This window comes from Eschrichtius robustus, chromosome 17 (genome assembly GCF_028021215.1).
Source record: "Eschrichtius robustus isolate mEscRob2 chromosome 17, mEscRob2.pri, whole genome shotgun sequence".
In the NCBI taxonomy this organism is placed as follows: domain Eukaryota; kingdom Metazoa; phylum Chordata; class Mammalia; order Artiodactyla; family Eschrichtiidae; genus Eschrichtius; species Eschrichtius robustus.
Genome location: NC_090840.1, coordinates 60,920,164 through 60,947,413, shown reverse-complemented (window position 1 = coordinate 60,947,413; position 27,250 = coordinate 60,920,164). Strand labels below are relative to the sequence as shown.

The 27,250-nt window shown below is 34.4% G+C and overlaps 1 protein-coding gene across 3 annotated transcripts in view; it reads left to right on the top strand.

The window, feature by feature from the left end:
• The window catches only part of CSMD3 (CUB and Sushi multiple domains 3), a 1,176,048-nt gene that overhangs the window by 988,468 nt on the left and 160,330 nt on the right, over positions 1-27,250 (top strand). For 2 of the 3 annotated variants that reach the window (XM_068525308.1, XM_068525307.1), the window contains 4 exons: positions 10,893-11,006; positions 11,500-11,595; positions 13,200-13,403; positions 22,994-23,118. In XM_068525308.1, coding sequence (XP_068381409.1) covers positions 10,893-11,006; positions 11,500-11,595; positions 13,200-13,403; positions 22,994-23,118 — 539 coding nt within the window. The remainder of the gene's footprint in view (positions 1-10,892; positions 11,007-11,499; positions 11,596-13,199; positions 13,404-22,993; positions 23,119-27,250) is intronic. The other variant, XM_068525309.1, reaches the window with a different exon arrangement.

Here is a 27,250-nt window from a genome sequence, read left to right as displayed (position 1 = left end):
TGTGTTCCTGCCTTGCGAGTTGTTTGGCATAGGGTGTTCAGCACTGTACCTTGCTGGTCGTTGAGTGAAGCTGGGTCTTGGGGTTGAGATGGAGATCTCTGGGAGATTTTCACCATTTGATATTACGTGGAGCTGGGAGGTCTCTTGTGGACCAGTGTCCTGAACTTGGCTCTCCCACCTCAGAGGCACAGCCCTGACGCCTGGCTGGAGTACCAAGAGCCGTTCATCCACACGGTTCAGAATAAAAGGGAGAAAAAATAGAAAGAAAGAAAGAAAGAAAATAAAATAAAATAAAGTAATTAAAATAAAAAATAAAAATAATTATTAAGAAAAAAATTTTTTTAAGTAATAATAATAAAAAAAAAAACGGACAGACAGAACCCTAGGACAAATGGTAAAAGCAAAGCTATACAGACAAAATCACACACAGGAGCGTACACATACACACTCACAGAAAGAGAAAAAGGGAAAAATATATGTATATCTTTGCTCTCAAAGTCCACCTCCTCAATTTGGGATGATTCATTGTCTATTCAGGTATTCCACAGATGTAGGGTACATCAAGTTGATTGTGGAGATTTAATCCTCTGCTCCTGAGGCTGCTGGGAGAAATTTCCCTTTCTCTTCTTTGTTCGCACAGCTCCCAGGGTTCAGGTTTGGATTTGGACCCGCCTCTGCGTGTAGGTCGCCTGAGGGTGTCTGTTCTTTGCTCACACAGGACGGGGTTAAAGGAGCAGCTGCTTCGGGGGCTCGGGGGCTCTGGCTCACTCAGGCTGCAGCGAGGGAGGGATATGGATGTGGGGCGAGCCTGCGTCGGCAGAGGCCGACGTGACGTTGCAGCAACCTGAGGCGCGTCGTGCGTTCTCCCGGGGAAGTTGTCCCTGGATCACGGGACCCTGGCAGTGGCAGGCTGCACAGGCTCCCTGGAGGGGCAGTGTGGAGAGTGACCTGTGCTCGCACACAGGCTTCTTGGTGGTGGCAGCAGCAGCCTTAGCATCTCACGCCCGTCTCTGGGGTCCGCGCTGATAGCCGCGGCTTGCACCCGTCTCTGGAGCTCGTTTAGGCGGCGCTCTGTATCCCCTCTCCTCGCGCACCAGGAAACAAAGAGGGAAAAAAAGTCTCTTGCCTGTTTGGCAGCTCCAGACCTTTTCGCGGACTCCCTCCTGGCTAGCCGTGGCGCACTAGCTCCATTCAGGCTGTGTTCACGCCGCCAACCCCAGTCCTCTCCCTGCGATTCCGACTGAAGCCCGAGCCTCAGCTCCCAGCCCCGCCCGCCCCGGTGGGTGAGCAGACAAGCCTCTCCGGCTGGTGAGTGCTGGTCGGCTCTGATCCTCTGTGCGGGAATCTCTCCGCTTTGCCCTCCGCACCCCTGTGGCTGCCCCCTCCTCCGTGGCTCGAAAGCTTCCCCCCTCCGCCACCTACAGTCTCCGCCCACGAAGGGCCTTCCTAGTGTGTGGAAACCTTTCCTCCTTCACGGCTCCCTCCCACTGGTGCAGGTCCTGTCCCTATTCTTTTGTCTCTGTTTTTTCTTTTTTCTTTTGCCCTACCCAGGTACATGGGGAGTTTCTTGCCTTTTGGGAGGTCTGAGGTCTTCTGCCAGCATTCAGTATGTGTTCTGTAGGAGGTGTTCCACATGTAGATGTATTTCTGATGTATCCGTGGGGAGGAAGGTGATCTCCGCGTCTTACTCTTCTGCCATCTTGAAGCTCCTCCCCTCTCATTGCTTTTTAAACACCAAATTAATTTTCAGTTATTGGGAAATGTTACAACTGCCAAATTGCAGATAAGCTACTGGCTTGCAGTTGAATGGATATTTGCTCCCGGAACAATTAAATAAAATTGAACTATCTTTGCTACAAGTGGGTATCTTTGCTACAAGTGGGTTTTTTTTTTTTTTTTTTTTTTTACAATGCCTATATATTTAAAATATGTCAAATAGGCAGTTTTGAATTTTTGGTAGTAAGCAAATTGTCACGTTATAGACAGAAAGCCAGCTTTAGAGAAGCCTGAAAGTAGTTATTACGGATTTATTCAGTAAGGCTAGTTTATGGATTGACAAGAGTATCACACAAGACATTACTACAGGAAAATAAATTAGGATTTCATGTACTGTTATGAGTTCAAAGTAGGACTAGATTTCTGCAGCTTGTAACTTACTGGATAATTGGGTGCCATGGTCAGAACAATGAATTTTTATTAAATATCATCTTTTATTTCCTAATTATTACAAAATAGCAATAATAAAATTTTGTTATATTTATTTTCAGAGCCAGAATGATTTCATTGTTTTCTGTGAGCTGCTAACCTAGAATTTAGAGATTGTTTGCTCTAGGGCAAAATTGGCCCCAGCATCCAGGATGGAGCCAAGCTTCCGTGTAGATATTGTATCAATAGTAGCCCCTAGATAATTAATATATGATTCACTTGGCTCACCTTAACTAAAATGCTGTATTAGTATAACACACCTCATTGTGAGTTCATAGTTTAATAGTATTGTGCTATAATAATAACCATGAGTATTTGGAATCTCACTGATACGTAAAAATGTAACACTTCCCAAAATACTGGTGAAACTCTCACTTATTACATCAATTAATGCAACTTCTACCAAACTTTTCTAGTGCTAGATGGTGTTCTAAAAATAAGTAACACACTGATTTTATTTGGGACTGATTTTAAAAGTTTTGCTTTTTAGAACTTTTGAAAGTAAATTGTCATATATTTAACTTACATCTATACATATTTTTCATAAAATTGAAGGTTTTTTAAAAGTTTTTTTATTGTGCTAAAAGTCACACAATATAAAACATAACTATTTTAACCATATTTAACTGCAGAGTTCAGTGGCACTAAGTACATTCACATTGTTGTGCAACTCGAAGTTTTAATTGGATACCTTGTAATCATCTTTAAGGGACAGAGCCTTTAACATCATGAGGTATCCAAGTGGTAGTATAATGATCCCAAAATGCAACCTTGAAGCTATTTACCAAAGTAGTTTCACAGCCAGAGCATACAGAGAGCAAAGAGTTCTGTACAGGTTATTAATTGTAAAAGGAAGCCTTTTGCATGCATGGACATTTCTATGCTATTGTTTTGAAATATTCATATGAGATGAAAGTATGAGGCAAAATTCATATAAAACTAGACAAACTTTTGATAGATTATTCACCAACAGTTATTTTTTATGCTTTTGCACATAATCAAGTCCAGTTGTAAACACATCCTTGATTTGAATCTTCTTTATTTCTGTTCTGTTGGTAGTGTGGGTGCACATGTGTGTGCCCTTCTGTTCTGTGTTGGTGAATAAAATGCAAGCTGAACAACAGAGGTGACTTGTTAAAAAATTTGTAATGGAGTGACCAACAAGCTGAGTGCCTAGTATTATCAAAATGAACTCTAGAATACAAAAGAATGTGTAGATTTTGCGAAAGGAGTACCAGGCATGTTGAGAATCAAGCTGAGATCTAATAGGAATTTGTATGTGTCTATTCCTTTTTATGCCCAGCCTCCCTTCTGTGTGAAACTATTTCTTTTGTAGTGGAGTTTCAATGCCTTTGCAATAGAGCAGCATGGACTTCAGGTGAAGGGAGTAAACAAAACAAAAGATGAATGCTCTCTCACCTTGTAGCCCTTTTCTTAGACCTTATAGAAAGCCGCTAATTACATTTTCATATTTCATCCAAAAGGATAGAATGTAAAATCAAGTAGTTAGAGAAGTACATAGCCATTTTGAATTCAAAAGACAAATGAACCCTGGTTTAAATAGCTGTAATACTCTTCTAACCCAATCAGTTCTATCATTTGTTCTAAATATGCATGTATAGAAAGCAGAGAATTAGAAAAGATATGCTATTTAACATCAAAGTTCAATTTGCCTATCAGTAAACATTCGGGTTCAATTAGTAGCATATATATTTACAAAACTGAGTTATTAGTAACTAATATTTATTACTATGTTTCAGATACTGTTCAAAGTGTTTTACAAGTATCAATTTATGTAATATTCACATCAATCCTGTGAGCTTAGGTACTTGTATTATCCCTATTTTACAGATGTGGATATTGAGGCACAGAAAGGTGAAGTGACTTTCTTATGTGGCTTATCCTAGGTTCAATCCTTGAGGGTCTGATTCCAGAACCAGAATCCTTCACTCTTCAGTAGACAGTTGTTGGGGCATTTCAGACCCATAGATTGACTATTTGAAAATATTCGTCCTCTAAATCTGCTCAGCTGCAGATGCTGACAGTCTTTAAGCTGCTTTATCCATTCTGTCCTGGAGCTAACAAATCTTGTCATTGCAGTACCTTGACATCATAATCAATAAAGTACTACCCATCTGACTACTAGAACTACTGCTGCCCAGAAAGACCTACTGGGCCTTCCTCCACCAGGTTAGAACCCTTTTGCATCAAAGCAAGTTTGAATCAGACCTGAATTTACCACAGCCTCTTAGACATTTTAACTCTTCACCACCTGTCCCAGAAGTGGTTAGATCAGTTCCCTTAGTCATGGCCCCGTCTGATTCTGAGTTTTTTCCTCCTTACACTAGCATGCCATTGGGATACTCTGTGAATTATTCCCTTCTGAGAGGAAAACAAATTTGACAAAACAAAATTGAAACCCTTCTTTATTTGCATAAACTTAATTTTTATTTTTTAATTCAATAACTCCTATCCTGATCACTGAATAACAGTAAACACATCCACGTTTGTTTTATTATCCTCATTTAAAGTTAATTAATTGCCAAATCAGTGAGTCTCTGTACAGTGTTATTTTTTTTTAACATCTTTATTGGAGTATAATTGCTTTACAATGGTGTGTTAGTTTCTGCTTTATAACAAAGTGAATCAGTTATACATATACATATGTCCCCATATCTCTTCCCTCTTGCATCTCCCTCCCTCCCACCCTGCCTATCCCACCCCTCTAGGTGATCACAAGGAACCTAACTTATCTTCCTGTGCTATGCGGCTGCTTCCCACTAGCTATCCATTTTACACTTGGTAGTGTATATATGTCCATGCCACTCTCTCACTTTGTCCCAGCTTACCCTTCCCCCTCCCCGTGTCCTCAAGTCCATTCCCTAGTAGGTCTGAGTCTTTATTCTCATCTTGCCCCTAGGTTCTTCATGACCTTTTTTTTTTTCTTTTTTTTTTTTAGATTCCATATATATGTGTTAGCATACGGTATTTGTTTTTCTCTTTCTGACTTACTTCACGCTGTATGACAGACTCTAGGTCCATTCACCTCACTACAGATAACTCAATTTCGTTTCTTTTTATGGCTGAGTAATATTCCATTGTATATATGTGCCACATCTTCTTTATCCATTCATCTGTCGATGGACACTTAGGTTGCTTCCATGTCCTGGCTATTGTAAATAGTGCTGCAATGAACATTGTGGTACATGACTCTTTTTGAATTATGGTTTTCTCAGGGTATATGCCCAGTAGTGGGATTGCTGGGTCGTTTGGTAGTTCTATTTTTAGTTTTTTAAGGAACCTCCATACTGTTCTCCATAGTGGCTGTATCAATTTACATGTCCACCAACAGTGCAAGAGGGTTCCCTTTTCTCCACACCCTCTCCAGCATTTACTGTTTGTAGATTTTTGGATGATGGCTATTCTGAGCGGTGTGAGATGATATCTCATTGTAGTTTTGATTTGCATTTCTCTAATGATTAATGATGTTGAGCATTCTTTCATGTGTTTGTTGGCAATCTGTATATCTTCTTTGGAGAAATGTCTATTTAGGTCTTCTGCCCATTTTTGGATTGGGTTGTTTGTTTTTGTGATATTGAGCTGCATGAGCTGCTTGTAAACTTTGGAGATTAATCCTTTGTCAGTTGCTTCATTTGCAAATATTTTCTCCCATTCTGAGGGCTGTCTTTTCGTCTTGTTTATGGTTTCCTTTGCTGTGCAAAAGCTTTTAAGTTTCATTGGGTCCCATGTGTTTATTTTTGTTTTTATTTCCATTTCTCTAGGAGGTGGATCAGAAAGGATATTGCTGTGATTTATGTCATAGAGTGTTCTGCCTATGTTTTCCTCTAAGAGTTTGATAGTATCTGGCCTTACATTTAGGTCTCGAATCCATTTTGAGTTTATTTTTGTGTATGGTGTTAGGGAGTGTTCTAATTTCATTCTTTTACATGTAGCTGTCCAGTTTTCCCAGCACCACTTATTGAAGAGGCTGTCTGTACAGTGTTATTTTGATGGCACAAAAATTAAATGTAACATCCAAAATTCCTGACTTGCTTAGGCAGTGGTGGAACATTTCAGCAATATTCCAGAGTAGAGTTTAGTGGAAAAGGGAGCTTTAACTTCTTTGTTCTTTTTATTCATATTTTAAACAAATGCACACCCCTCTGGGCACTACACTATTTAGTGTGTTGTGTCATACACTTAGCACCCACTGTACTGTTTTCCACAATGATATTTTCAGAGAGACTGTTGGTCTGCACAGAATATTCTCACAGTTAACTCCTAATGCTCAGGAGTTTCTTTCTGCCATCCCAGGCCTCATTATTTATTGACTTACATTTGAAATGGCTGAATTAAGCAGAATGGACAAAGTCTTAGGAGTTAAATGAACATGATTAAAGGAGAAAGGGTTTGAAAGTGCTTGGTGTAGAACAGGAAACAAAAGCTCTTTGAAAGTTAAGTTTGGTGAATACTTAAACCATGCCGACCTTCTCAGTAAATGGAACCCTGCCTCTTTGTCTTGGTTGAATATGATAAGTGTAAAAATTAAATGTCAAGTAAACCTTGTTTCATATACAAAGAAGAGTAGATAAACACAATGCCTGGTTTCATTCTGAGTTTATTTGCTCATGGGAGAGCAAATTTCAAAGTTGGGGTAAATATCCTAACCAATATAATCTAAGTTAGAGGTTTCCTCTATTTAAGTGATTTAGCAGACTGTTTAAGTGATTCTTAAAAATCTAAATTATGGATTCCTTTAAAATGCAGTCTGGGTCTCCCCCAAAATGTTGCCCATTAGAAGTTGTTGGTAGAGGACTTGCTTTGAAGAATGGATTAAATGATTAGCATACCAATGATCTGTATGGAAAGATGTGCCCAAAGTACCATTGTTGGTTTATAATTAATTTAATTGCCTAATCTAACATCTTATCATACATAGAATAAAGGTAAGCTGCCACCTAAATGACCACAAATATAATTAATGGGGCCTAAGAGCAGGGGCCCTTTCTGTGTTAGTCACTTTTTAACCCCAACATTTAGCTCAGTTCCTGGTACCTCATAGAATCAACAAATATTAGTTGAATTTATAAACTGTACTGTAGGATAAAATATATGGGAAATAAGAGGCTTGGAAGTAATTTCAGGTTTAATAATAGATTATTTGCACTGGCTTGTTTGTAGAGATTTTTACATGTGTATTTCTACCTTACTAAAGCTTCCCTTTCTTCCTATATCTAGCTTGCAGTGATACATATAACATTATAAAAATGGATTTTTAACAAAAGAGTTAGAGACATTATTCTTAACATCTATTATGCTTAAAGAAGGAGAAACTTCCTTAAAATGGTGTCTCATTTAAGAAACAGCTTAGTGTTTATAACCTACTCTAATAGCTTGAGAGCAAAATGCTTTTGATATCGACATGCAAATCTCCAGAGAAAGAGAAAGAAGAGCTTGGAGCTGAGATGCAAAGAATTCTGTACCTCTGTTGGAAACTAAGAAAAAGAAGAGGGTTGCTAATCATTCCAGAAAGCATGGTCAGCCCAGACCTCAGGGGTTAATTGTAGCCTTAGGGAAAAAAAAATGGTGGTCCAGCTATTAGGTTGAGGTACTAGTTTCTAGATCAGTGTTAAAAGGTTTTTTTTTTTTTTTTAAGAGGGCATAATCATGGCTCCCATACAAATATAAAATAAACATGTGTTAAAATTTTTATTTAACTCATTAATTAATGAGGGACCCTGTAAGATGTTACAGTGCTTCAAGAAAGAATTCAAAGAACCAAATATAGATTGATGGATGGATGGATGGATGGATGGGTGGATGGATGGATGAATGGATGGATGGATAGATAGACATATGGAATACTGAAATGAACTTACAAACAGATATAAAATAATTCTGCCCATTGGATAATAATAATCCTTTACATTACACCACAGACCCCATAAACACAGGGGACCCAGAATGATGTACTAGACAATGTCTTGCTTACCAGAAAACAACATCCAACTAGTTACCTTTTGGTTCACCTTAAAATCTTTACATTTTTGTTTCCTACTTTAGTCTCAACTATGCAAAGGGTGTGGTTGGCTATTCAGAACGTTTTAGAAGCAAAGGACGTACTGTTATCTGGACATAAGAATACTAAGTAAATTTAGACATTTAGAGGGAAAATGAGGAAGCAAACGCTGGAGTAACCATTTAATTCTTGAGATTCTGACTGAGAAGGGGAGATTTGGTTCAGAATTATAACATATCGGTTTAGTAAGACAATAGTTAACCTGATAATGTGTAGGAAATCAGATCACTATGCAAGTGTTCTTGATTCTTCATACTACAAAACACTTATTCAACGTGTACTTTAAAATTTCATCTTTTGTATAATGATTCAGTACCCTCTCAGAGATTTTTCCTAATAAAAGCTATTTTTAACTTAAAATTTCCATTGGCCATATTATGGCAGAGTAAGGTTGCAGTTGAAGAGAAGTAGCATACTGATTGCTTAATAAGGGAAAATTCAACACTCAACTCCCTCACCCCCTACCCTTCTCAATTCTCCCCAATCTCATCACAGAATTACTACAATAAATTACAAACTAACATCACTCAAAAGGGAGTACCCTACAGTTTTCTTTACTTAATATGATGCAAATATATGGTGTTACTGGCTATATTATTAAAAGTTATAGTCTCAACATACCCAATTTACAGGTGACACAAAACTCTGGTCTATCTGTAGAGAAGTAATATTTGAGAACAAGAAACCTACAGACAAGAAGAAAAGAGGGAGTATTTTTTTTCCTTTTTCCTTAGAAAAAGATCTTGGATCACTGTGTATATTGGTTGTTTTAGCTGTTGTTTGTAAATATAGTGGTTTGCTTGGAAATTGGACATGTTTCCTAATGGAATATTTGAGATATTTAGGAAGACAGAGATAAAGGATGTTGAATTTTGACACTTTTTCCTAATGACTTCCCAGAAAGATACAGAGAAAGAATGTTATCTATCAAGAGTCTTGTTGCACAGCGTACTTGGTTTAGCAAGTTTCTTGTGATTAGTCTACTTTGATTTTGGGGGGGATGAGGGGGCACTTAGAAAGGCAATGGCAACATCTGCATTTTAATAGAAACTTTAAAAGACACATTTGAAAACAGATCATCCAAACACCAATCTAAACAAATGCAAAAGTAGAAAACAAAAACTTTCTTAATATTTTTAGGAGTATTTTTGAAATAACTTGGGATTTGGTAGACCATCAAATATGGATATTTTAAAAAGGTCGAACTGGAAATTTTTCATATGACTTATAAACCATTAAAATAATTGACTACATGTATGTGATTTGATAGAAACATAAATTTGTTTCCATGACGTCATGTTTTAAGGAGGATCATTTATGAAAGTCAGCCCTCTAAGGTTCAGGAATTATTCAAAGTAACAACACTCTGCGTTTGTTTTCCTTTACCCCAAAAAGAACTGGACTGAGATCAACAGCTTATTTTAGCAGGCCAAAAAAAATACGTGTAGCTTTGTTTACAGTATTATGTGTGTGGCTTCAAATGCAAAACTCAGCATGTTTCAAATGAACAAGCCTGTCTTCATATGACCACCATAGGATGACCATAACCTCGATTTAAGGGGTAAAATATGAAGAACTTTAAAAATGTATATATATTTGTGCAATGTATAGTTCAATGACAGTAATATAATGTTGAATTTATAAAAGTTACCTTGTTTTTACATTATTAAACTTTTGAAAAATCATACTCTTTTAAACCCCACAATTTTTCTATTCAATGAAATGTTTTAAGGATGAATTTTATTACCTATTTCACTTTTTAAAATCACAAAACACTAGTTGATTTCTGCTCTGTAACAGGTTCTTTCTTTTAAGTTATAGTTTGGGTAGTTTCTGCATGTAAAGTTAATATATTATTAAAGGAAAAGTACAAAATGAAGTAAAAAGGAGACATTTATAAAACTCTGTTGGTAAGTACATCAGATCTGTACTTACCATGAAAAAGCAATCATTTTGTAGAATTTTATATCTCAATTGAAATTAAAATATCTCAGTTGCTGAGGAATCATAAATAATATGTCTTTATTTTGACAGAGGATTAACAATAAATGTTTAGGGATCATTTTTAGAATGTGAATTAAACGCTATACCTTAGAAGTATATTGCTGATATTTTTCTAGTGACACTATTATTTATAATGGAATAGCATTTTAAAAGCAATCTACAATAAATCCCCTAAACTAAAACTTTGTCTATGTCATCTAAAAGAGGGAAAAAAAATTAGAAAAAGAGAAGAGAGCCACAAAGTGAAAAGAATCTACCAATAGAAAAATTAAAAAGTAGTTATTATACAGTATTACTTTCCAACCTTATGATTTCTGAGTTAAATTAAATGTTATACCCATTTAATTTACTTTAAAAAATAATCTTCTTACAACTTTATTGCTTTTAGGCCACGGTCATTACTCTTATGACCTGAAGTACATGTGTCAGGCATATCAACCAATTGGCACGCATCCTCTTTTAAAGGTAGAAAAAAAAAAGATGACTATTAAATTGTAATACTTTGTTCTCTCTCTCCTCCTCTTTCTATTTTTTTTTTTTGTTTTTTGTTTTCATTTTTGGATGGTTGGTGATTTGTTTGCTTCTCCTGGTTCCTGTTGATCAGTGGTGTTTGGCCAGTTTGTATTTTTCCAGACATCACTCCACGATGTTGTTGAGGTGTATGATGGGCCAACTCAGCAATCTTCTCTGTTATCTTCCCTCTCAGGATCCCATTCAGGTATCCTTTAATAGAACTGCCATGCATCAGTTATTGATTAAAGACTGACTTTGATTGGTATTGTAGTGAAAGTTGAGATTTATGTCATCCATATTAGCAATAAACTGAAAATAGAATCATTCTTTATTTTTAAAAAAAGAATAGAAACACAAGAATAATTCAAATTCTTGAGAAAAGTATAACCAACTATTTTCTGGGATTGTAATCAAGTAAATGTAGTACTTAGTCACTTAGTCTGTAGTGTTTAATGTAATATTTAAAGATTCTTTACAGAATGAGGCAATATTATCAAAATGTAATAAAAACCTTCCAGTAAAAAGGTTGCAATTGAAGCTGAACCCAAAGAAAATATATTGTCAGTGGTAGGATATATTAAAGTAATTTAATAGAACATAGATTGACGTTTTCAAATGACAGTGTAAATTAATATAATTTGTTAGGTTTACTTGAATGAAATTATTTATGATATCTTAGTGTTTGTTTTGTTGAGTAGGAGAATCACTTCCACTGAGTTCAGGTAATCAGATCACAATTCGATTTACTTCAATTGGACCAATAACAGCTAAGGGATTTCACTTTGTTTATCAAGGTAAGTGACCGTGTAGCATAGAAACACACTAAGGAATGATATCAATTTCCATGCTATGTCCAGAGTTATTGAATGATGAGATCCTCATAACCATAAAGGAGAGATAAAAGTTGCATGTTTTTTTAAAAACAGTTTTGCCCTGTCTCCTCCCCCATTATTAGAGCACTATTATTTTGACCAAAGTCAAAAAAGACCTATTGCTTCCATCATCATTCTCAAGTTAGCTGCATGCTTTTCCTTCCTCCCAACATACTGTTTTCAAAACATCTGGTGTGTTTTTTTTGACAGTGCTTCACTCTACATATTCTATTTCCTCAGAGTCTAGCACTCTAAATTAAAAATATACAAACATTTTGTGCTGATGTACTTAGACATGCCAAGGAAATCATTACTCCATTCTAAAATTTTAGTTTCTCATTCTCTTAGGAGAATTCAGACTTTCTTCATGACTATTAAATGTTTTTGTGCAATTCAAAGTCAGTTTACATAGCTTTTTTGTCACCTTTTATAGGCAAACTTCCACATTATATAAAACTAAATTAACACCTATCATCTGAATATTTTGTTTGAATTATGTATGATCCTGTAGTTGTTATTCTCAAATGTATCTTGAACTTTATTCCTAATAAATTTATAAACATTAGTGGTTTGATATTCTTATTAAACCCTCTTATTCCAATTATAATATTGGCTATAATATTATACTGTTTCATTCTTAATAGTATTCCCTCTGTAAACAAGTTGTGGTATTATAAATTTTAAAAGGCACTCTAACAAATGAAGTTATTTTCACTCAAGTCACATATGAGGAATCTGTCTATTTGGAATTCATCCTATCATTTTTTGGGCTGTTATCAAATTCTTTAATCCCATCTGTATGTGTTTTAAAAAGAAAAAACATCCTGTTATCATTCTATTTTACTTACTCAAAAAAAAGTCACAATTGAAGGACATAACTATAAAGCCTAAAAGCAATTTCAAATTTGATATTGTATGATTATTAAAATAAAACTTCTATTGTTGTTAATCTGTCTGACTTCTGTTTAGCCTGAATGTATTGTCTTCATCAATAACAAACATATTTTGAACAACCAAGTTTATGAACATGCTATGAAATTAATCAAGTGCTGTGTTTGCTTTTTTAAATCTATGTTTTTAGGGACCAAATACTGTAAAAAAAAACCTTGACATTACCTTATGTAACCTGACACCTGTTTTTTGTAAGCTTGGTATTCCATTTTAAAAAGAAAAAAAAAGATGTATCTCTTTGCTATCATTCCATAAATTGAAATATCTTACTCAAGCTACATTTTTATATTGATAAGAGTGTGGTCAAACAAAAAAACAGAAAAAAAACCTTAACCAATGTTGTTTAAGGGATCAAAAGTGAAATGTTTTTAAATAAAAAATCTTAATGACAATAGCAATATTTATTCATTTTGAATTGTATCTCATTGTGTATAAACTTTTATAAGTGTATTCAAATTGTTAACTAAAGTTCAAGTTGGTGAAGATTTCTTTGAAATCTGTTTGCATAGTTTCATTTTGAAATCTCTATTTCTTTACCAAATATGAAATTAAAGTCAACAATTATTTGTACGCAGCTGTTCCTAGAACAAGTTCCACACAATGCAGTTCTGTGCCTGAACCAAGGTTTGGAAGAAGGATTGGCAATGAATTTGCAGTTGGTTCATTGGTTCTTTTTGAATGTAATCCTGGATATATTCTCCATGGATCCTTTGCAATTAGGTGTGATACAGTGCCAAATTCTTTGGCCCAATGGAATGATTCCTTACCTACCTGTATTGGTAAGTTTATAAATTTGTATGCTTTGTGATTGTACGTATTGTATATCAAAATTAGCTATCATGCGTCTTTCAACATTTGTTTCAAATATAATAGTTTTACATTAGTTTAAAACAATTTATTAGTTATGATGTATCTAAATATGCAAATTAGAGTGGCTATTTGATGCAATTGAGATGAAATGCAATCAATGAAAATATACATACATATTTCCAATAACACAGAATTGGAATGCTATTAATATGGAATTATTATGTGCTACCATCCTTTGAAATAAATATTATTTTTCATTTTTAAAAGTTTATGCAAAGATACCTATGCCAATATGTAAGGAATTTACCTATCTTTTAAGGATCACAGAAGCTGAATTTTCTGGACGTATTTTATCATCAAAAAGATTAGAAAATATACATTAGTAAATAAATGTTTTTTCTCTTCTCTATAATTTATATGTATGTATAAAAATATAAAATAAGAATTTTTCCCAGTCTTTCACAAATATAAGTGGGAACACTTTGAATGAGTAGATGGCGTAAGGTTAGCCAGAAATCTCATTATTTCAAACTATATTTTTGTAATGTTGTACCCAATTTATATTGATAAATAAACAGTTTATAAACTTAGCCCTGCTAAGTTATTTGAAGCAGATTAAAACATTTTCTAAACTATAAAAATGGTTTAGAATCTTATCATATTTCAGGATCATTACAATGACTTTTGGATCTTGTAGAATTCCATGGATGTGGAAAATGTAGACTGCTGGGAAGTTGCTTTCTTCTTTGTTCCAAGAGCATATCTGGAAATTAAAAAATTTAATTATATAGTATTAAACTAAAAGAAGAGTAGTAAAGCTTAATCTCAGGTTAAGAAATAGTTCTAATGAGTTCTTTCTCATTAAAGTTTTATTGGTATGTGATTTGGAAAATGAGAGGAAGGTTTTTTAAAATAAAAGATAAGCAAAATTTTGTCTTTGTTTTAATAATCTCAATACTCCACTTTTTGATAGAGAAGACATGAGTGTGCATATAAACAATATAACATATACATTTATAAATATATAAAATCTATTTTTAATAACACTTCTTGCCATACCTGAAAAGAAATAACGTGCCAATAGTTTTTATTTTTAACTTTTTAAAACACATTTTACCATATTTTAACACAGATTAGTACAATGTTAATTCATATTTAATTAGAATAAAATATATTCTAAATTGATTTTAATCGAAATTATATGGAACGTGCACTCATTACTGAGGAAGGAGTAAAGATAAGGTCTGGTGATATGCATTCATCGAACACGTACTTTGTATAGGACATAACTGCTCTAAATCTTTTACCATTCAAATCAGGACATTATTAATAATTGTGCTGAGAAAATGGTACAAGTTGGGACTATCATAAATAAAAAGGAAGGATGGATGGTCACTTATCTCTGTAGGAACTTGATATCACCACTTCCCAAAAGAGATATACATAGCATAATTTACAGAGTGTTTTTCTTACAACCAGTATTTTAGTTCTTCCTGCTACAATAAATGGAATGTGAACTATTCTTTTATTATTCTTTTGTTTGTTGAAAACTCCCTACAAAAAATAATTTAAAACACTGGAAAGCTGTAAATGACTCTTCAACTTTCTCGTCCTTCAGCTAAATAACCAGTTTCTAATATGATTACCACTTACTTAATGCTTCCTATTTGCCAGGTTTCATGCTGAGTAATATAAATACATATTTAATTAAATCCTCACAGCAAATCTATGGAGAAGTTACTCTCAGAATTTACAGATGAATAAGCTGAGTCTTAGAGAAGTAAAACAGTTTTCTTTTAAATTGACATAACTTAATAAGCAGTAAAGTAGGGGCAGGATTTGAAAATAAGGTTTTCTGACTCCAAACCTCAATGTACATTATAGAAGACTTCTTTTCTTTATGTTTTGGCTGATAAGCTAATTTCCTAATTGGAATTCTATATCTTATTTATAATGTGGAATTTCTTAACCTGTTCAAGTATACTTTTGACAATCAACAAGTAAAGGAGAATAAATCATCTGGACTTGATGTTCCTCCTGTTTTGCACCTAGCATAGCGCTATGGTTAACGGAACAAAGAGATCTTCTTTACATACTTCTATACTCTCATAAAAGAAAATAGATAATGTTCTTCCTTAGGAACCACAATATATGTTGACTTCATACTCTTATGAAATACTAATAAATAAATTATTCTGAAGGACCATGAGCTGAGAGAAATGTTCCTATATGTCTAGGCCAAAATTAGTCATACAACATGTATAAATCAGAAATTTCATTGCTTTAAGTCAGTTTAATAATTGAAGAAAGACACATGATAATAAATCTCTTTAGCCACACAATAGATTTTTAAATATTTCTCTCTAAATATCAGGAATCAGTCATTATTTCTCCCTCACTTTTCCCAGTAATTATTTACATAATTTCTGTGTCACTTTTAGTTTCTTTATGTACATACTGATAGAAAATATTAATACCATATAATGGAAGATAACTGGATAAGTAGCTGTCTTCATTTAATTTCATATATACGATGAAAATTCCCTCAAGATAATTATAAAAGTAGAGTGATATGATGACTTATGGAAAGGCATAAACTAGCTCATTAATCTTTAAATATTATTGAAAACATTAATCTATTCAGAGTGTTCAAAGAACCTACATATGCAAAGCAGTGAAATGTAAATCCATGAATTACTCATTAAAGTTCTGTTTATGTATTTATCTCGTTAATGTACTAATTAATGGAGAAAAGTTGTAAAGAATCATATAAAACTGAATAAGTCCTTATAAGTGGGAATTGTAGTAGGTTCTCAGCATAAGGGTTAATTAAGTCTTGGGTAGTAGTATTAGGCTTTGACTTTAACATGAAATTGTGGTGATCCTGGAAATTTTACATAATCTCTGATTCTCAATTCCCATATCAATAAAACAGGAAAGTTATAGGTTTATTGTGGCTATTAGATGTTTTAAAGCCTTGGCATAGTTCTTGGAATCATCTAAGTACTCAAAAATTAAGTTGTTTTTGTGCTTGCCAAATTCTCCACCATAAAATCAGAAGATAAGACTTCAGTTCTCAAGGTATTAGATCTAAGATAAAAAATTTATATGCAGTGCTGATAAAGGATTTGATATTACTCATTTTCATTTGTTATGTTGTTTTAATAACACTTTAAAGTTATTATATGTAAAAATTATCTTCCACCAAAGATTTTTGCATCTTGGAAAGGGCTAAAAGCATGGACTTCTGTCATTCTTTCTAATTCTAATAATTTAGAGTTCCTTGAAGGCAAGATTTTTCTTTCAATTAAAATTTTCAGAAAGGCTTTGGGGAAATGTAATGACAATTTTCTAGAGGATAATAGTACTTATTTATTAGAATATGCTGTTTAGGGGGATTGTGAAGTTTCTTTCCATCAATTTATAAATTTAAGGACAATTGGTTAAAAAGGAGCAGAGTTCTAACAATAGGCATATATTCATGATTTGGTTTGTTTTCAGTGTTTGTAAGGGTCTAAAATAAAAATAAACTTAAAATTAAAATAATGATTACTATAATTCTAATTGGTTGTAAAAATATATGTTTAATCAAGGTGTGCACTCTGCATTTTCTTCTGACCCTAAAATATTCAAACATTACATTATCCAAAAAATGTATATTTTCTTTTGTCCATGAAGGTATGAGGATGAGACAAGAGTTAGAAAGAGGAAAGAGATAAAAGGTAGAAATGAGCTGACATTAAAGAAAAAAAAAAAAAGAAACATGAAAGAACAGTTTAAAAGGGGAAAGAGAAAAATAGAATATTCTGTGAGATGGAGAGTAGAGAATAAGAACTTTACACTGTAAACATAAACCATTTTTGTTTAAAGCAGAAAAAAACCCCTATTCTACATGATTATTACAAAGCTTTTTCATATGTCATATGTGTCAGTTGACTAATCCTAGTGTTTTTGCCATAAGAAATAAAAATCCATGTAAAGAAAGGGAAGCTCAGGCCATTTGATTATAGATTCGTTTCAGCAAGGACTGGCGCTCCTACTAGGCATTAAAGCCTTTGAAAGACTTTGAGACCATGCTATGGCTGACATTCAACTTCAGGAGTAAATGCTAGTGGACTGTCCCTAGCATGGATTCAGCCTCACTTTTTACTTTTAAAAGATGATGGACTCAGGAGCCACTACACCACCTTTGTCAAAAGCCCATCTATCTGCAGGTCCCTGCAGGCTTTTTAAGAAACATGTCACTGCATCTACGGAGAGTCTTTAAACATAAAACATACTACTTCTTATATTCCTGTTGCACTGGTTTGAAAGCGCATACTTAGAGATAGAAGAAAACTGTATCAGATGACTTCTGTTTCCTGCCAAGGTCACACAAAAAGGATATATTACCTTATGCCACTTAAAAAATAATGTATACCTTGTAGAACAGGTGTAAATCCAGAAAATCGAATATATAACAGAAGGACATATGGGATTTGTGTGAGACAAGAAATAGATTCTAAATGACACTCAGATGATAGCTCAGTTTAGGTTTTACCATTTGGTCCCACTGCTAATCTTTACCTAAATGAAAATATACTTTGCATTTCTATTTTTAACTATAAATATTTTTAGTTTCAAATGTTATGAATAAAAATGATTATGCTTTTAAGTGTTCAAAAAATTCAAAAAAAGGAAAAGGCTTGATGTCTTAAAAATTCAAATATGAGAGTCAAGTGCAGAGTTATCTTAGGTTGATATCAAAGAATTATCTTTAATTTGTGTTCATTTTCTTTTTTTTTTTTTTTAAACATCTTTATTGAGGTATAATTGCCTTACAATGGTGTATTAGCTTCTGCTTTATAACAAAGTGAATCAGTTATACATATACAATATGTTCCCATTTCTCTTCCCTCTTGCATCTCCCTCCCTCCCACCCTCCCCATCCCACCCCTGTAGGTGGTCACAAAGCACGAGCTGATCTCCCTGTGCTATGCGGCTGCTTCCCACTAGCTATCTATTTTACATTTGGTAGTGTATATATGTCCATGACACTCTCTTACCCTGTCACATGGGGAGGGGGTGGGGTGAGATGTGACAGTGTTCATTTTCAATATTTGTTATCTGGATAAAATTTTAACTGCTTCAGGGCCTTTGAACTTTCTATTTTTTCGCCTTGGAACATGCATCCCCAAAATACCTTTTGGGCTTACTGCATTGCTTCATTCAAGTTTTCACCTGACTGTCTTCCTTGGCCATCCTATCTAAAATAATTTTCTGCTACTCATCCTCCATTCGTTCTCTATACCCTTATCCTGCCTTTTTATTTTCTTTACAGCAACCACTCACCAGATTATAGTTTGTTTATTTTCCTAATCTTTCTTGCCCTCCTCTCCCTGCCACTGTATTCTGTTTTTTGCTCAACAAAAAGAGGACCTGACATACAAGAAGTGTTCAGTAAACATTTGTTCAATGAATGGATTTTAGCAAATAAGTGTGATAATTTCATGAATTTTTGTAACGGTAGAACAACTGGCCAACTTCCCAAGTCCAGGGTCCATGCATTTTTAACTTCAGTCTTTCGCTGCATGGTGATGCTCTTGCTCACTTTGCTTGCTTAGACCTTTACAAGCCATCTTGAAGCCACAAGACCTTTTTGAGAATCGATAGGAAAGATGCATAGGTAGATTTACATATTGCATGGTTAATTTTATTCTTAGAAAGAATAAATTCTCTATTTATACTTTGCAGTTTAGATATAATCTTTGACAGTCTATTCAGGGTATTATACATAATGATTTTATTTTCTCTGCCTTCACTAGTTCAATGAATACTCGCTTAACACTTTAAACCAAGTGAGCATCCAATTGAAACCAAAAGAAAACAGTGCCCTACATTTCTAGTGATTTCCATCTCAATTGTAATTGTTTCATTTTCACAGTTCTTATTACTGCTATCAACACTTTCATTTTTTTCTGTCATAGTAGAACAGAATACAATGTTGAGTAATTTTGCAAAAAAATCGACATACTAAAATTAAACTATTGGCTTGAAAGCAGCCCCATTAGACATGATGCGCAAGTTGTACTTATAGTTAAAATGGTCAAATACTAAGTTAGGGGATCCACAAATTTAACTAACCTGCATAAGAAAACAATATTTAATAATCTTGTACAAATCTGTCATATCAAGTCATTCTTAGGTAAATTACAATAAAGTACAATAATATTTTTATAAGAACATTGGACTTAGAACAGAAGTAAACTTGAAAAAGTTGCGGAAGACTGAGTTTTATCTTCCAAATTTGACCTTGTTACACTTCAGATTTCTTAAAATTTTTAGTCTCTTAAAATCCCAAACTCTCCTCCCTCTGAGACTCTGTGATAACACCCTGTAGCCACTAATAGCTCTGACAATATGTGGCCTTAGACGTAAGTACTTCTGTTAATGGTGGTATCTTTTGAGAAGCCCCTGAACCTGCCACTTACCCCCCCCCCCAACCTTAGGCAGAAGTCTTTAATTAGCTGCTTATCCCATCACCCTTATCAGGCTTTGTTTTGCAAGTCCTTTAGAGAACCAGAAGGAATCATTTTTACTTGTATTGGCTCCATGGCAACCCATGTCTGTGCCATCTTTTCTCAGAGTGGGAAAGAAATAGATGAAAAAATATATACAATATCTGAATCCTCATTCATTGATTCATTTATTCACCCATCCATTCAACCATGAAAAACTTATTAAATATAATAATGAATAGCATTTACTAGTATTTGTATGAAGTGCTATTAAGCATTATCTCATTTAATATTGACACCAATGCCAGGAGTAAGATAAGAATACTATTTCTCTTTTGTAGATAGTAAAACCCCTATGGTTTAGAAACAAAAGAATAATTAATATTTGAACCCAGGTTGCTTGATTCTAAAGTCTGTTCTCTTAATCTATATGTTATGTTGTATAATACTGATTAGAAGGGAAATTTATAATACATCCTTTTTAAAATAGAAAAGAAATGTTAGGCTAAATAATATACATGGGAAGTAAAACTTTGTAAAACTATTATGTGGTAATGCATATCTGGGAATACTTTTATAATGTAATATTTTGTTGGTAAAAATAAAAATGATTGAAGTAGAATTAAATATGGTTTGTTTAGGAAAATACTGGGAGAAAGGAATGATGCAGGAATGGTAAAGAGGTAACTTGTAATCACAAGATATATACAGATATACAACCAGTCACTCAATAATTTATTTAACGAGCACTTATTTAGTGCTTACCAAGTGTCAGGTCCCTTTCTAGGCACTGGCAACATAGCTTTGAATCAGAAGATAAGATCTCTGCCCTTATGGAGTTTACATTTTGTTCAGGTAGTGGTAAATACTATGGAGAAAAGCAAAGCAGAGGCTAAAGATTGGAGGAAGACATCCAGGGCATGCTGCTATTTTATATCCAAATGGGGTGAATGAAGGGGGCTGGGAGGTATATAAATAAAAGTCAAGGAGGTAAGCACATGTATAGACTATGAGGGGGAGAAAGGTATAGTCATGTTCAAGCCACAACAAGAATCTCACGTGTCTAGAACAGAGTGAATGATAGCAAGAGTGATAGAAGAGTTTGGAGAGGCAGAGCAGAGGCCAAGTCATATGGAACCTCAAAGTCTGGGAAGAGTTAGAAGTTTTTCTAAGTAGTGTGGGAATTCATTGAGCTAGAGAGTGATGTGATCTCAGTTTCTGGAAAATCACTGTGGCTAGTGTAAGGGGCAGGGGATGAGTAGAAGCAATAAGACTGAATAGAAAACTATTGCAGAGGTGGAGGGGAAATTTAATGGTGATTTAGATTGGAAGATCATGATCAGTGAAGAGAACTGGTAAACTTTGGGATATATTTTTAAGATAGAGCTGACAAAGTTTGCTGACAGATTGAATATAAATGTAAATGTGAATTTGAAAAGAAAGATAAATTAAGGTGAACAGAAAGATAAATTAAGAAAGATAAATTAGGTGGTAACATTTACTGAGATGGCAAATAGTATAGATGGGGGAGAATTTCAAAAGTATTGTTTTGGATATATGAATTTTGAGATACTTAGTTGATATATTGTAGGAGTCTGGGTAGAAGTCATGGCTAGAGATAAACATTTAGTAGTCATAATCTATAGATGACATGGAAATGATGCCACCACTGAGGGACGGTAGTTAGAAAGAGATGAGAAGATGGTGTAGGTCACAGTGTTACAGCATTTACACTGAAAGGATCAGAAGACGGAGGATGAGCTAAAAAATATTTCTTTAAAAATACTTTATCCACTGTTTTAAAAGTTTAAAAATTTAAAAAGTTTTTAGCATTCTTTTGAGTAATTACCCTAGATTTTTGCATTCAGTTTTAGAAGTGGCACAAAACTATAGTATTACCTTTTTTAAAAAAATTATTCCAAAAATATATCCTGGTATCTCACCATTATAGCCACACTAGGACAAATGTCCAAGGATCACAGTGCCATTGGAACCTAAAATAACAGTAGTTGTAGCAAAAGGAAACATAATTTATTGATTTCTTATTGCATTCCAAGCAGTGTGCTAGCTTCTTTATGTACATTATCATACCTATTTATATTCCACAAAAGCCCCTCGGAAACAATTTCATTACCATTTCACAGACAAGGCATCTGAGTTTCAGAGAGTTCAGGGCACATGTCCAACATCACACAGTATTTCAAATCATAAGCTAGGTCATTCCCAGAATCAAGCTGACACTACCAGCAGTGTAGGAATTTTGCTCTAAGATTAGTACCTTTTAAAACTGTTAGAAGCTTTTATTGACATCAAAGCAGGTCTCCATACTTATTCTTTCTTGTAATAGTTGTACTGGCAATAACCAGACTGGAACCATATTGAGTATTTTCTTTCCACTGAAGAACAAGAATGTGGAGCCAAACTACCAGTATTCAAATCCTGTCTTCATCTCTGACTAGCTATGTGATCTTGGGCAAGTTATTTAATCTGTTAGTGACTCCATTTCCTCAGCTGTAAGATGGGGAGAATACTTACTCATATCTCATTGGATTGTTGGGAAGCTTTAATGAGTTAAAATATGTAAAGTGCTTAGAAGAGTGCTGGTATATAGGCTCTATATACATGTTATAGTTGTTATCATCATCAGTATTACTCTGCAAAGGATTTTATTACTACTCAAAAGATACATGAAAAGTAACAAATATAAGATAATTCTTCAAAAAATTCTATACCTAGATATGAACAATTTTTAACGTGTCAGTGAACTTGTTAGTAATATAATACAAATGATATGCTATTATTGAGTTAATTATAGTATGACTTTAGATATGCCATTGTAAGTTTTCCATTAATGTTGTCCAATTATTTTTTAAAGGTTTTTGTGCTATAAGAAGACAATTTTCGTTGTTCTTATGAGTTTTAAAGCATAGTATGCAAGTCTATAGTATGCAAGTTGTGTTTGCAAGTCTAGCATCTGTCTAAGATGTTATCTCTGACCTTTTCTCCTATTTTAATCCTTTGCATTAGAATGAACTCCCTTTCCTGGCTTGCTTTACTTTCAGTGCCCTGTGGTGGAATTTTAAGTAAGCGCAAAGGGACTATTTTGTCTCCTGGATACCCTGAGCCTTATGACAACAATCTGAATTGTGTATGGAAGATGACAGTGCCAGAGGGAGCTGGCATTCAAGTAAGGATATTTAAATTTTTCTTCTTTTCATTGTATATTTGAAGTTAATTTTTTCAGAGATGACAGGATTCACGTAATTTCTAGAATTTTAGCCAGTGCTTTTGAATGATGTGGCTGAATTTAAAAGAAAGGTACTTACCATTAATTTTTTCACCTGCAAGTAACAGAACGCCAATTCAAGATAGCATAAGCAGTAAGAAAAATGTGTAACATGGAATCTTTGAGTAGGATGGTTTAAGCGTTGTTTATTTCAGAGGTTCAGTTGTGTAATTCCTGACCCGGGTTTTTTTCCATCTCTCTGTTCTGCTATTCTTAGCATGTTGGCTTAGTTTTCGGACTTCCTTTCTCATGGTTTTGAGATGGCTGCAAAAGCTCTAGGCATAACAGTCTTCCACAGCAATGGCCAATAGACAAAACGGAGTCTCTCTATTTTATGTACTTTGTAACAGTTAAGAGAACTTTTCAAGAAACCTTCCAGCAGACTTTCCCTCCTGTCCTATTGACCAAAATTACAAAGGAACCCATTTTTAAGCCATACACTGGGCAATAACAAAAGATTTACTATGATTTGGCTCAAAAAAATTAAGATTAGGTACCTGGATCAGGCAAGGGGCTTAGCCTTCTCTGGTGTACACAGCTCTCACTTAATTGAACAAAACCATTCTCTGTCAGCAAGGAAGATGAATGCTATTCTATAAACGGTCAACAGTATCTACCATATTATTTCAATTGTGACCATTTTGTGGGGGGAGCAATTTGACCAGCTACTCTGTTTGAGAAGGAAATTATTTCTGGATAAGTTGATAGCATTTTACTGCTGAGTCAGTATTTACCCCATGGAACACAATTAAGCTTCACAAAATATTACATAGTCTATATTTTATAAAAATAACTTGACTGTTTCTCCAATTGAGTCATAGGGTTTTCCTTTAGAAACTTGAGATATGTATCAGTCATGGAAAAAGTAGCCAAGGCATCATTCATTAAACCTGAAATTAGATAGAAGTATAATTTTCAGTAAAAATAATAAACTTTTTGAATTTATCTTTATAACTTTTCAGAAAATTCAAAAAAATTACTTAACAGGTGTCAGGTATAAAATAGGCCTATAAATCAATGAAAAAACTTGAAATGTACTTTTTCAGTGTTTTAGAAACATTAACAATCAAAAAACTGCTTATATTCTGGCTAGTTGTACTATTATTTTATGGTCAACTTGTAAAATTCGAAGATAACCAATCAACCCTATCCTATTATTGGTAGAATTAATAAAGATTTTAGGATTGTCCAGAAAATCTGAAATGAGGTGATACCTTTAAAACTTTCCTAGAACATTTACTATATCATCTGCCTATACATTTATGAAGATTATCCTAGAGCATCTATATAGTGACATCAGCTTGACCATTTCTATCTCATCTTAAAATAATAATACCCTTGGCATTTCCCCTCTAGTCCTCATCCTCTATTTCTGACGCCCTGGGATGTGGCTTCAGCATCCAATGCTCTATTTGAGTCATTCTTATAGTGATCACTGAGGACCCATGCCATTAAATCCATTGAATTGCTCATCCTTCCTATTTTGTTAGCAACATTCTATCCTGCCCATTCTCCCCTCAGTCTTAAAACACCCTTTCCCTCCAGTCTACCCACTACTCTCTTGGATATTGTTTTGTTTTCTTTTCTACATCTATGGCTTCTGCTTCTACATCTAGGAACATGATCTCCTCTTCAGTTCATCAGACATGGTGTTTGTGAGATTCTGTGGCCTTTGTCCATCTCACATTACACCATTCTCTCTGCCACCTTGTCTACTTTCAGAGCTTCAACTACCATTATGTGCTGATGATGTCCAGGACCTGAATCACAGTAGATAAACAGAAAACATCTTTTTTAAATGAAGGATTGAATACATGATGATTTCTTTTTTTTTAAATTTCTCTATTTTTATGAGTTAGTTATTTATGTATTTATTTTTTGACTTTTTGAATTTTATTTATTTTTTTATACACCAGGTTCTTATTAGTTACCCACTTTATACATATTAGTGTATATATGTCAATCCCAATCTCCCAATTCATCACACCACCACCACCCCCCCCACCACTTTCCCCCCTTTGTGTCCATACGTTTGTTCTCTACATCTGTGTCTATTTCTGCCCTGTAAACCCGTTCATCTGTACCATTTTTCTAGGTTCCACATATGCTTTAATATACGATATTTGTTTTTCTCTTTCTGACTTACTTCACTCTGTATGACAGTCTCTAGATCCACCCACGTCTCTACAAATGACCCAATTTCGTTCCTTTTTATGGCTGAGTAATATTCCATTGTATATATGTGCCACATCTTCTTTATCCATTCATCTGTCGATGGGCATTTAGGTTGCTTCCATGACCTGGCTATTGTAAATAGTGCTGCAATGAACATTGGGGTGCATGTGTCTTTTTGAATTATGGTTTTCTTGTGGTATATGCCCAGTAGTGGGATTGCTGGGTCATATGGTAATTCTATTTTTAGTTTTTTAAGGAACCTCTATACTGTTCTCCATAGTGACTGTATCAATTTACATTCCCACCAACAGTGTATGAGGGTTCCCTTTTCTCCACACCCTCTCCAGCATTTGTTGTTTGTAGATTTTCTGATGATGCCTTTTCTAACTGGTGTGAGGTGATACCTCATTTTAGTTTTCATTTGCATTTCTCTAATAATTAGTGATGTTGAGGAGCTTTTCATGTGCTTCTTGGCCATCTGTATGTCTTCTTTGGAGAAATGTCTATTTAGGTCTTCTGCCCATTTTTTGATTGGGTTGTTTGTTTTTTTAATATTGAGTTGCATGAGCTGTTTATATATTTTGGAGATTAATACTTTGTCTGTTGATTCGTTTGCAAATATTTTCTCCCATTCTGAGGGTTGTCTTTTCATCTTGTTTGTAGTTTCCTTTGCTTTGCAAAAGCTTTTAAGTTTCCTTAAGTGCCATTTGTTTATTTTTGTTTTTATTTCCATTGCTCTAGGAGGTGGATCAAAAAAGATCTTGCTGTGATTTATGTCAAAGAGTTTTCTTCCTATGTTTTCCTCTAAAGAGTTTTATAGTGTCCAGTCTTACATTTAGGTCTCTAATCCATTTTGAGTTTATCTTTGTGTATGGTGTAAGAGAGTGTTCTAATTTCATTCTTTTACATGTAGCTCTCCAGTTTTCCCAGCACCACTTATTGAAGAGACTGTCTTTTCTCCATTGTATATCCTTGCCTCCTTTGTCATAGATTAGTTGACCATAGGTGCGTGGGTTTATCTCTGGGCTTTCTATCTTGTTCCATTGATCTATATTTCTGTTTTTGTGCCAGTACCATACTGTCTGATTACTGTATCTTTGTAGTATAGTGTGAAGTCAGAGAGTCTGCTTCCTCCAGCTCCGTTTTTATCCCTCAAGACTGCTTTGGCTATTGGGGGTCTTTTGTGTCTCCATACAAATTTTAAGATTTTTTGTTCTAGTTTTGTAAAAAATGCCATTGGTAGTCAGATAGGGATTGCATTGAATCTGTAGATTGCTTTGGGTAGTATAGTCATTTTCACAATGTTGATTCTTCCAATCCAAGAACGTGGTATATTTCTCCATCTGTTTGTATCATCTTTAATTTCTTTCATCAGTGTCTTATAGTTTTCTGCATACAGGTCTTTGTCTCCCTTGGTAGGTTTATTCCTAGGTATTTTATTCTTTTTTTTCAGTGGTAAATGGGTGTGTTTCCTTAATTTCTCTTTCAGATTTTTCATCATTAGTATATGGGAATGCAAAAGATTTCTGTGCATTAATTTTGTATCCTGCAACTTTACCAAATTCATTGATTAGCTCTAATACTTTGAATAAATGATGATTTCTAAACCTAAATATATAACCCACACCTTTCACCTAAGCTGCATGCCATTTATCCAACTGCCCACTGAACATTTTGAACTAAACTTCTAACATCTCTAATTCAACCTGTTCAAAGCTGTCTCCATGACTTTTTCTCAAAGTTGTGGCTCTTCCGCATTGTGGTCTGTCTCAGAATGAACCCCTTATCCATTCAGTTGCACAAGCCAACAACCTTGATGATTTTTTTCTGTCTCCAGCTGCACAAAGAACTATGTCAG